This window comes from Cryptotermes secundus, unplaced genomic scaffold (assembly GCF_002891405.2).
Source record: "Cryptotermes secundus unplaced genomic scaffold, Csec_1.0 scaffold212, whole genome shotgun sequence".
Taxonomy (NCBI): domain Eukaryota; kingdom Metazoa; phylum Arthropoda; class Insecta; order Blattodea; family Kalotermitidae; genus Cryptotermes; species Cryptotermes secundus.
Genome location: NW_019721006.1, coordinates 679,221 through 691,575, shown reverse-complemented (window position 1 = coordinate 691,575; position 12,355 = coordinate 679,221). Strand labels below are relative to the sequence as shown.

General features: G+C 35.7%; 1 protein-coding gene across 1 annotated transcript in view; it reads right to left on the bottom strand.

Moving 5' to 3' along the window:
• Nucleotides 1-12,355, bottom strand: part of LOC111874836 (structural maintenance of chromosomes protein 3) — a 126,707-nt gene that overhangs the window by 16,190 nt on the left and 98,162 nt on the right. Inside the window, exons 17-21 of the mRNA XM_023870673.2 lie at nt 10,369-10,580; nt 8,791-8,953; nt 5,338-5,514; nt 4,666-4,809; nt 1,361-1,573 (exon numbers count right to left, since the gene is read on the bottom strand). Coding sequence (XP_023726441.1) covers nt 1,361-1,573; nt 4,666-4,809; nt 5,338-5,514; nt 8,791-8,953; nt 10,369-10,580 — 909 coding nt within the window. The remainder of the gene's footprint in view (nt 1-1,360; nt 1,574-4,665; nt 4,810-5,337; nt 5,515-8,790; nt 8,954-10,368; nt 10,581-12,355) is intronic.

Below are 12,355 nucleotides of genomic sequence, written 5' to 3'. Positions count from 1 at the left end.
GGGTTCTGCTTTTATTGCCACAATTGCTATAATATTGTCTTTAATCTTTACTGTTATGTTTGAACAGTGATTGCATGATAATCTTGAATGTGCATATAGAGTCATACTATCTGTCACTGCATCTAATTTTTGAGCATGGTACTGTATAAAGAACTGTCAAATACTTCTGCACCAAATAATTGTCATTACAGTACCAATAACAGTCTTTACACATGCACATGCATATGTTTGCACACACGTACACAAAATTAATAATCCACTGAAATCAATGACATTCTATTTAAAAACACTTCTGACGTCCACATTCTTATCCAGAATTACAGAATGAATTCAGACATCTCTATAGGTCTCAGCTGAAGTTCACTGTTACTAACAAGAACTACATAACTGGCTGCTGCTTCTCTTGAAATCACAGCCAATCATACATCGATCAAAAATATTATAAAAGCCTCTCTTACAGAATCTCACTCCATCTCAAATCAGAACATAGCAATGCTAAAATACAGAAATGGCATAGAGCAGCGGTTCTCAACCTTTGTGAGATTGCAGCCCGGTAAATTCTTTTTCCATAAGACAAGGCCCAGTATAACTAATGCTAGGGCATGGTACAAGGCTGCCCCGGCAGTTGAAAAACACTGGCATAGAGTATTACAGTCTTCTGAGATGTGATGCCATGTAACATGATAGACAGACACCACTGTTTCAGAGAAACATTGTACATAAATCTTAGGGGCAGAAGAAGTGCTTGTACCTTCACAGCAGACTACATGGCAACATGTCCATGAGGGATGTAAGCTTAGTACTCATTCCTGTGAGAACCCCAAATTTCAGGAATGGCATAATCCAACTTAAATGGTTAACTGAAACAATTTATCACAGAACGATCTAACAAGAAAATACACCCAGAAAAGAACCAAATATTACCATGAAAAATATAAGAATTACCAAAACAAAAAGTAAAATGAGCTTATCTTATTCAGCATATTTGAATTTAAGTGTTTAGTCCAATGACATGTATCAAAATTTACACTGAACTTGAGCTGATGGAGGGTAATTTTCCAAAAATTTAGAATATATGAGGCACTATACAAATCATGATAAGAGATATAATGATTTTGATGATCTCTTGGTCTTTTGCTTCTCTGGCTAAAGTTCACACATTTTTATTATGGTGGTTTTGGTAGTGACAGCTGATGTTATACAAGTGTGAAAGGAGGACATCTGCATTAAACTGAAGTCTATTAAAAAAATGTAATGGATCTATTTTCAAGGATCCCTACCTAAACCAATAACAAATAAAGTTGCTGTGGATAAGAGAATTATTCAGAATCTATATTTCAAAACAAGAAAGCATACTCACACGTTTAGTTCCCATATTCTTACATTTGGTTTGCTCTTGTAAAGGTAAAGGTCCTAATTTACATATGTTTTCATTATATTCTTCAATTCTAGTCATAAGAGTATTTTTCTTGGCGGCAAACAACTTTATTTCCTTATCATAGTCATCTATTTCTTGTTGTATATTTGCTTCTTCTGCCTTCTGACTCTTCAAATTGTCCTGGATTAGTTTCTGCTGCAGAGAAAAATTGCAACATATTATCGATTGATCAAAAAGTATGGAACCTGTTCATTGCTGATCTGGGAACATCGCACATACTAACACGCGGTTTCGCCGGTCTAACAGACAGCACTCAACTCCTAGTCAATATCACATTGCCACCAGCATTCATATTTATACAGCACTTGATGTCCAGCCCACATGTAGATCATCACGTGCACTAGCCAATCAGTGCTCACAATCGCAACTGCAACTGTAGCTCCGCCCAGCAAGCATGGTATAAAAGGCGGAGCCCAAAACTAGCAATAGTCAGTGATCACATTCTGTTCAGAGTGATCAGTCATCAGAGTCATCAGCTGTTTACTGCGCCAAAGACAGCTGCTGCAACTCTCCAGTAACTGCTCTCTGCTACCAGACAGCTAACGTAGCTGCCGCGGCTGTCCAGCAACCGTGCTCTGCTACTGGGCAGCTAACGTAGTTGCTGCAACTCTCCAGCAAGCTCATTCTGCGACCAGGCAGCTAATGTAGTTGCCGCAATTCTCCAGCAACCTTGATCTGTGACCAGGCAGCTAACATAGTTGCCGCAACTCTCCAGCAACTGTGCCTTAGGCAGCTGTTCCTACCGGCGCACGCAACACCACATCACCGGCCAGACAGACCAACTGAATGGCCGTAAAGACTTGGTCTACTACAAAGGAGCAAATTCTACCAGCGCACTCATGGTGGAACAAACTGCCCTTTTTTAGGGCCAGTAAACGTTTGAACATTCCACACAGCTTTGGAGCTATGATACCATACTACATGGAATCTCATATATCCTTAGACTGGATGGCTAGAAATCTGTTTGCCCATGACTGCCCACTTCTGACATCAGAGCTGTCACTTCATCATTTGATGCTTGCTGGCTTATCTTGATAGCACCAACATTTACCATGGCTAGTTCTCTTTAAGATACTACATATAAATACAGTTTGTAGTGTTGTGAAATTTAGTGTTAAAGAAATGAAACAGGGTTTGAAGAGAAATTATTCAAATGAGTAGGCAGGTAGGAAAAGCAGTCGAAAGTTTCATAAGAAGTATCCTGATAGCACAGCGCTGTGTAAAATGAGGACTTACAATATTGAAACAAAGTTACGTTCTACAGAATTGAAGTTAGACAAAAAGAAATCTGGAAGAGACTTGTACTGACTGAAGAACTTCTTGATGACATAGGTATTTAATTAGAAGCAAGCCTGAAGAAGTCATCATATCTATTTGGCTCATTCATGTGGGTTGGTACAACATTGCTAAAGTTATGAACTAAGAAAACACAGCTTTAGTTGCAGAGAAGGAATATGATAACATAGGCGGTCTCAGGCATTGGTGTTCAATGGACTTCTTGACCCAGACATTTTATTTTAACCCTTTAACTGCTACCATGATAAGTAACTCTCAGTACCCTTTGTGCTGAATTATTTTTGAGTAAATCTTTTATAAATAATTTAAGTGCACAGTATGAAAATATGTGATAAAATGTAACTAATCTTACCTCAGACAGGGAACAGGCAGCAGAAGTTGCAAAAATGTTGAATTATTCAGTATTTTTCACAGGGGAAAATTCCAAGATGGCCAAAAAACTACATAATTCACTATCCTAGAATCACTGTATGTATATCACAGTCTTATCATTGTCACATGTTGACCAAAGTCCATAACTTTATTTAGAACTATTACAGAAAGCACTGTGCACTGTACAAAGCCATTTTTACTAGCCCTGTGAAATACCTGCATCACATGACTACGGAGCACATGCCCCACTGTGCAGATGCAACCTTTTACATTTCTTAAGCTAGACAGCAGAAGAATGCAGCCATTGAAATGAATGATGCTTCATTACGTTCCAAATAAATGACTCTATGCACCCGCCAAGTTTGAATGAGACTGGCGAAAAGAAACCTGAGATTTGGAACTCTAAAGTCACAATATGGGTTTTGTCAATCACAGCAGTGTAAGGGTTAATACGGCGTGGTTCTGTTTACATGGTTATATAAACAGCGAAAATAACAGAGTCTGGAGCATCATGCTCTTCGCAAAGTGCCACTGCATGATTTAAAAGTCTGTGTTTCCTATGCAATTGGTGCATGAAGGATAACTGGAACACTATTTTTTGTGGAAATAAATTCTGAATGTCATGTGAGATTGTGACATCCTCCTTCAATCAAGTGACTCATAAAGAAAAACTGTATGGGAATTTGTGCAACATAATGCAGCATCACACACTGTGAACAATTATATGGATGTATTAGATTAAGTCTCTGGTGAATGAGTCATAATTCATGGATCATAGTCTCTGGGATCATCAAATTTAAATCTCTGGGACTTTTATTTGCGGGGCATACTGAAAGAAAAAGTGTATGTGGACAATCTGCACTATTTTGAAATCTTCAAGATAATATAAGGCATAAATTTCCAATATTTCCAAACAGCACCTTCAACATGTGTCTAGAAACATATTACAATAGTGTGAGGAATGTTTATCACTTTAAGACTCTTATATAGAATAAGGTAATTTAAACTCCAGCAGAGAAGTCAGACCTAAAATATTAGCTGCTGCAGTGGGCCCATGTGAAACGTGTGCCATAGAAGCTATGGGAATCAGTCTAATAATAAACTGCACACTCTGTATTTAATTGCATAATTTTGACTCTGCTACATTTTCATTCATCTCCTTTGCAACAAAATTATATAAATGTTTTACAAAACAAAGTGATCATGGCCTGTAGCAAAGTGATACCTAGCTTGCATCTGCACAGACTCAGTAACAGTGTATAAAATATGGTTAGGACAGCTAATAAAATAGCTAAGATTCACTGTTGGTACCTTCCACACATACATCAAGAGAATCAGTGCTATCTAAAATATTGTCTATTTTCTTTTAGCTAATAGAATTTTGAAACTGATGTATTGTTTCTATGAAACATCTGAATCTCACTTTAACAAACATTTTGTGTAAATGTGTGTGAATTGACACAAAACATCCTCACATCTAAGCATTATTCAACAGATGTTTCCTATACTAAATCAATAAGAAATAATGAATAAAATCAAGTTCTGCGAAAATAACATACCTTTTCTTTGGCTTCCTCAATTGCCTTCTCAGTATCTCTTAGCTTCTCCTGAATTACATTCAAACCTTTTATTGCAGACTCCAAGACCACATCTGTCAATTCCAGTGATCTGTAAATGCTGTCTTCATTCAGGCTTTCAAGGATCTGTGTATGTTAGAAACATTCACATGTAACACAGCACTGCCTTTGACAAAAATCAGCAACACAGGCTACTTTTTGCTTTGCGGTCAGCACAGTGACTTAAGATACAGGCTAGACAGTAGTGCCAGCAGAGGTTCTTCTCCTCATTCCAGAATACAAAGCAGGCATGCCAACCACTCGACCATGACATCTGACACCAACAATAGAAGATACAATAATTCACAAGCTGTTTACACTCAATTCAGGGGTCAACTGTAAGTCAGGTTACAAGAGCTCCTTCGATTTATAACACATTCAAGCTTTAAAACACTAAAACATAAATGCCACCAATGTTTATGCCTTGAAAATTTATATCTCAATGGCAAATGATTTCCATTGTAAACACTGGGAACTTATATCTTTAAGATCCATGACTGGTTTATTAAATTCAGAACAGTTGGCTGGATGAAACTGCTCAATTAAGTGTAGGATTTCTGACATCAGGAGAATCAAGTATGGTGGAAGTGGATAATTTATTCTATGAAAACTGACCTCTGACAAGTGCTCATGTTGTTTTATGAAGGTAGTTTTCAGTAACTGTACTCTGTCATACTGAAGCTGCAATCTTTCACTGAACAACTTTTTGCATTCCTCCGTAAGTCTTCTTATGTCATCATTTAGGTGGTCCATCTCCCTCTGCTCAGATTCTGACAAGTGTGCCACCATTTCCTATCCAAATAAATACATGCCGTTCATCATTGATTAAAATGGAATACCTAAACAGTTCTTATTAATAACGTGGAACAGATCACAATAATATTGTAAAATATCCATACAAAGCAAATTTCTGTAGCAAGAAAATTCTGAGTCACATAAGCTAATTTGTAATACATTTAACCAGGCTAATGGTTTTCAGATCTGTTTATCTAATGGTGTGTTTACATAAAACTTAACTCTCTACAACACGTACTGCATCAACATTGAACTTCCCCTAACTCCTTACACTAGAATCCATCTTAAGAAGCTCATAATTATTCAGCTTGTTAAGAAATTTCTCAACTTCAACAGAGACTGCAAGTTTCCTGACTATTGCTATATTAAGATACTACTATTATTGGTTCAGAAAACAGGCCCCAAAGCTGTTTACCCATTCAATACTAATGGTCACTGTCTTGTCCTCTTGGGTTTAATCCATATATTTTTATAAAATGTTAGGATCTTCAAAGTAGACAAAATGCATGCGGGAGGATAAAAACAAATGAAAAATAAACATATATACCAATGTTACAAGCATGACTATGTCAAAGTTTGTCCTCTTCAAAGATATGAGTCTCAGTATGACATGGTGTTCCTTGACGGTGCTTATTCTTCCTACAGACATCACCACAGAAGTGCATTCAGTGAGTGACACAATTCACTAAAAATCAGATACTGTATCATCATATAATTAATGTTTAAATGTTCACTAGTTCAACTGTGTCACCTTAACAGAGTTTTCACTCGTGGATGAGTTCATATCTTACTGGTAGAACTCAATTTGTGGAAATAGAGGAATTAGATGAAAAGAACTCAAGTATAAAGATGTATACTTCATCATGTAGAGAAATAAACTATGGTGTACCTCAGGGTTCTGTCTTGGGACCCTTTGTGTTCTTGTTGTTTATAAATGATTTGCCCCAAGCTGTTCAAGAAGGCAAGGTGGTGTTATTCGCGGATGACACAAATATATTACTCATAGAGAAAAATTTCATATTTCTAAAAGGGGGAATCGTAAAAGTTATGAAACAATTAGAAAATTGGTTCTTGACAAATAATCTTATAATAAATATGGAAAAGACCACAGCAATACTATTTCATGGAAGAGGATCTAGTTTAACTCATAGACCTGTTCTGTATTTAAATAACAAAGAACTAACTTATTTATCAAATTTAAATTTTTTAGATATTTATATCACAGAAAACTTAAGCTGCACCACTCATATACAATACATTCATAAAAGATTAAATAAAGCTCTTTATTCGATTAAATCCTTGCTCAACTGGGTAAGTATACCTGGACTAAGAAATGTTTATTTTACAAAATTTTAATCTATACTAAAATATGGTATTATATTCTGGGGTGGGGGAGTAAATGAGAGTAATGAGTATTTAAAACACAGAAAAAGGGTCTAAGACTTATTAAAGGAGTTAAAAACAGGGTGTCTTGTAAAGGTTTGTTAGATGATTTTCAGATTTTAACTGTAACTTCATTATATATATTTGAAACCCTGTGCTTTATAAAAAAGATCTATACAACTCAATATTCCGATATTCATAAGTATAAAACAAAGGGAAACAGGATTTGTACATCCAATTATGCAACACTGCTCGTTGTAAAAAAGTGTAATTAATATGGGAATAAAAATACATAACAACTTACTCTGAACTAAAAATAATAAAGAATTTTAAGATTTTAAAAATAAATTTAAAAAGTTATTTATTACAAAACTGTTTTTATTCTCTAGAAGAGTTTCTTAGTAACAATGCTAGATGGTCGTTTGGTAATTCGAGTTAGTTTCGATATGATACAGAAGTATCTTTGGACTAAATGCTTTGTTTTACATGGCTAACTCGTGTTTTTGGTGGTTTAAGTAAATATATTGCTTTATATTGAATTGCTGGGAGTTGTCATTTGTGGCTGGTAAGCTATAGCAAGGGGATATTGATCAAAAAGGGATTATATTGTACACTGTCTTTTATATTTTCCTGTACATGTTTAAGAGTTGTTGACATGTAGTGCTTGGCTGTTTTCAACTGACTAGTCCAATCGTGCCTGTGTAACAGTTATGGATGTTAAACAAATTATGACTATCAATTACCACATGTTAAAACCAAAGGATGAATACATACATTTTAATGCTAACAAACAAAATATGTGATGATATAATGCATCTGTCTGGGTCTTTCTCAAGTGCATGAACAATTTAATAGATTTTCCCATATCTCATATTTGTTAGTTTTTACACTGTGTCCAGAAGCGCCATAAATATGAACATTACAACTTAATTGTAATGTCAAGGCTATTTTCATGAAGGTTGAAACACAGTATGGCAATTTACTTGAAAACCAAATCTTTCTTTCATTTAACCTATCTGAGTGCAGGGGATTTAAATTCAGACATGCCAATAACAAAGATGTTGCAATATCGCAGTAATTTTCTTGCGATTAGAATCAAAGTGACACTCTTCAGAATAAGAAAACATTAATTCAAAATACTTCCAACATTCCCATTCAGTAAATGTTTACTAGTTGATGCATGCCATGTCTATTAACAGCTGAATTACAATCAACATTTCCAAGATCATTTACTCAATGAACAATCCATGAAAAGTAATATTGGCTCGCATATAACTTTGTGTAGTCTGCCAAATGTCAACCAACATTTCAGAGGAACATATTGCATCCATCATCAGGATCAAAGAATAATCTCTGCTTGCCACATGCTTTCAGGCTGGTTTCTTGCTTGGCTTATTCTTTGATCACAAAGATGTATGCAATAGGTTCTTCTGAAACATCAGTTAACTTTCAGTGGACTACACAGCATTAATCCCAGAAGATAGTACTCTTTATAAACACAGTTACAAGAACCTTAAATCCTATAAGAATCAGTAAATTTTGTCAGTATACAATAATAGCCTTGACCTTCATCTTGAAAATTATGCAAGCAGAATTCATGAGGTTCAAATAATATTATGAGACGGAAGCACGAACTCCAGCAGTCACCCATGTGGAATAACATGGCACTCCACACTAATGGGTTACAGAGGTGTAAATTAAAACTGATACTATATGCAGCAGATATGTAAGATTTGTGTACTGTAGCCTGCACCGTTTATTTTATGGTAATTCACACCTGACTGATGGAGAACTCGTTCAACAAGATGTAGAGAATAAGGCTAAAAATTTAGTTTCCTCTTATCACTTCTTCCAAACTTTCTGCACAGCCTCAACAGTCTTATAACTTACGTGACTTAGTTCACTCTCGAGAACAATCTTACGGGCCTTGAGCAATTCTAGGTTTGACTGATACTGATCCAATAACTTTTCTCTCTTTCCTCTCATGTCTTTCAGACCATCCAAGTCACTAGTCAGCAGAATCTTCTGTGACCTGATATGTTCAATGGTGCTTCTGAAAAACAAACAATCCACAGACCATTTAAAAGCCATTGCAATTTGTTCATGGATACTGAAGTAACAATTTTAAACAGAGCCATATGCTGAACTATATGTATACTGTAGTAATATTGTGTTTACCTTTGTTTCCAGGAAGAACTCAAGATTGACGATTCTTCCTTTTTAACCCAGTGTATAGTAATAATGGGCCTCGTTCATGGGTAACATGAAGGGTTCATGAACAACCTAACTGAACTGATTCGTAGACTTCTCCTAGGTAGATTTATGCCTATCCATTTGAAAAAGGTTCCTAGGCCTAATAACATTGGTTAATAACTAAATCATTAGTACAAATTATTAATATGGACTTGATTATTCAAGAAAATCCAAGCTGCTGTGAAATTTAAATAACAATGAGTATTCCCATAGCCTATTGCCCTATGATGCATTTTAGCATTAGTTGTTCTTTTATAACTTCATCTCCTGAATGGTTTTGTTACATGGGATTCTTTGGCCAACATTTTATACTTACTTCTCATTTCTCTAGGTTTGCTACATATGCCACCCACTTCAAATTCACTGATTTAACTGTCCTGATATTAGGTGAAGAGAACAAATTATGAAGCACACTATTACCTGATTTTCTTCATTCCCTACAATTTTCTTTATGTCCAAATATTACCCTCAGCGTATGTTTCTAAATATCTTAAACAAGTGTCTTTCTCTCAGTATGAAAGACATATTCAAACCTGAGCTAAACAATGAAAAAAAATTGTAGTTTAGTATGTTTCTTCTTGACCAGTATACAGAGGAAATTAGGATGGTAGCAGTACTTGTAAGAGTACTTGCTTATATTACTGGTATAAGTGTCTCATTAAGGGGTTATCATCCACTTTACCATATACAGTACCTTCTAGATCCAATATCAGTGACATTCATCAGGACAGAAGCTGGAAGCAGTGGGTTACTTACAAATATTGGTTTATTTTCTATCGGATTGCATGGTGTCGTATGTTAGAAGACAGTGATCTTCATATTCACAGACATGAGAACCTTAAATCCTGAATGTATGCCTCTGCCAAGATCTTAGTTGAACCACATTTTAATAATATGTCATTCAGCCAGATATGAATAATAATATTATGAAAAAGTTAATTAGATCCGTCCAGTGTGACTGGTTAAGATTTTTTTTTTCTTATTTCATTTATTCATGCCCTTACATGTTTTGGTCTTCAGAGACCATCTTCAGCGGAATACCTTTACATCAATACAGTTAGAAGNAAAAGAACAGCAATCCATAAAAATACAATTTCATTATGAAAACACTATAGACATCCAATCTGACACGCTTCAAAGTGAAAATAAGAGGCAGACTGACAGAAGGAAAAGAGCTACATAATGAGAAGTTAATAGGCTAAGTGGGAAACTCACTTGGCATTTACAATCTTCCTCTCAAGTTTCTGTTTATCAGTGGAGTATTCTGTCATTTCATCTCTAAGATCTTTTATGTCATCTTTTATTTTTTGGACTTCTTCTTCTGCTTCCTTTAACAATTTCTGCAGTGATGTGTAATTTCTATATGCTAATATTGTTGACCTTGATTTATCACGATAGCCACCATACAGCGATCCTGTTCGCAAGGCCTATGAAAGAAATAAAGCAGCTAAAAGATTCACATACATATGACATAACTGTGAAAAAATACAGCTTGTTCCACCTGTGATAGAACTGTTTTGTGAATTTTAAAAGGTTTGCTATTATTATAAAATGTTTTCACATATATTACCAAAATGTCAGAGGTCTTAAGAGTAAACAAGTCGAACTTCATGACAATATCTGCTCCACGGACTATAAAATTATTTAACTGAGACATGGCTAAACGACCTGTGTTATGATTATAATTTATTTCCTGGCAGCTATACAGTTTTCCGTTCTGACAGGGTGTCTTTAAATAAAACATGTGGTGGTGGAGTTCTCACTGCTCTATCCTCCAGTGTTCGCTCCTGTAAACGCAGATACGATTTAGAATCCTGCAATGAATGTGTATGGGCTGAAATCCCCACTTCAGATGGCCTTAACTTACTCATTGGAAATCATTACTTTCCCCCCCGACACTAATCCTGAAAACATTGCTAACTACTTTCGTTTTTTAGAAAACAATCTGGATACACATAATTTTCAGGTAATAATGGTTGGGGATTTTAACACCCCTGGTTTCGACTGGAAAAGTGGTCTAGCTCTGCCCAATTCCCATTATTACTCTAAACTTAAGGGAGATGCGATCTACACTTCCACGTGTCTACTAAATCTTAATCAGAGCATTGATAATGTCAGCAGCAGCAATCTACTTGATTTAATTTTTTCTAACTTAAACGACATAAGTATATTACTCCTGTTGACTCTGGACTTATAAAACCTGACAGTTACCACCCTCCACTAATTATCAATATTTGTCTGCCCCTTGCCACTTGTATTCAAAACTATAGATATTCGTACTGTAAATTGTTGTCTGGGGATTATGCATTGCTTTATAATAATCTCTCAACTTATAACTGGTCCTGTGTGTGTGGTACCCCCCTCTGTGGATTCTGCTGTCGCCAGCCTCAATGTTTCTGTTCAAGTAGCCATGGAACGTGGCATCATAAACACTCATATGAAATTCCCACACTGGTATTCTAGTTCCTTAAGGTATTACATAAGGAAAAAGAACTATTTTTACAGACGTCAAAAAAAAATCCCATTACCTTTACCAAAAATTTTCCTTCTATCATAACCTAATTAAGACTACTATTAAGTCTGACAGATTTAGATGGTTGAAATCTGTGGATGAAAATTTAAAGTCGCAACCCAAGCAATTCTGGAAATATGTGGCCTCCTTTAGGAAAAGAAATTCTAATTCAATCCAGCTTGAGGTTGATAGTAAGCATTTAATCGAACCTAATGATATTGCTGATGAATTTTCAAAGCATTTTCAAACAGTATACCACAATCCTGGTCCTATTGTTTTCGGCAACCTATTGTCATCTTCCGAATTCTTACTTTTAGCATCTGTTTCCAATTCGGATGTTATTAAAGCCATTAAGTGCCTGAGACCATCTAAGTCTGTTGGAGTCGACGACATCCCTGGATTCATTATTAAGGGCTGTACTGATATACGAGGGGGGACCCAAAAATAACCGGAATTTATTTTTGTTATTTTTTATTTTTGCATTTTTACTGAACTGTATATTAGTCCCCTTCAAAGTGTTGTCCATGTGCATTAATGCACTTGTCCCAACGCTTTTGCCACTGCTCAAAACAGTGCTGGAATTCTTGAGGCTGGATACTGTTCAAAGCCTTTAGCGTGTTTTCTTTGACTTCATCCACATCACGGAATCGCTTTCCTTTCAGACTTCTCTTCATCCGTGGAAACAAAAAA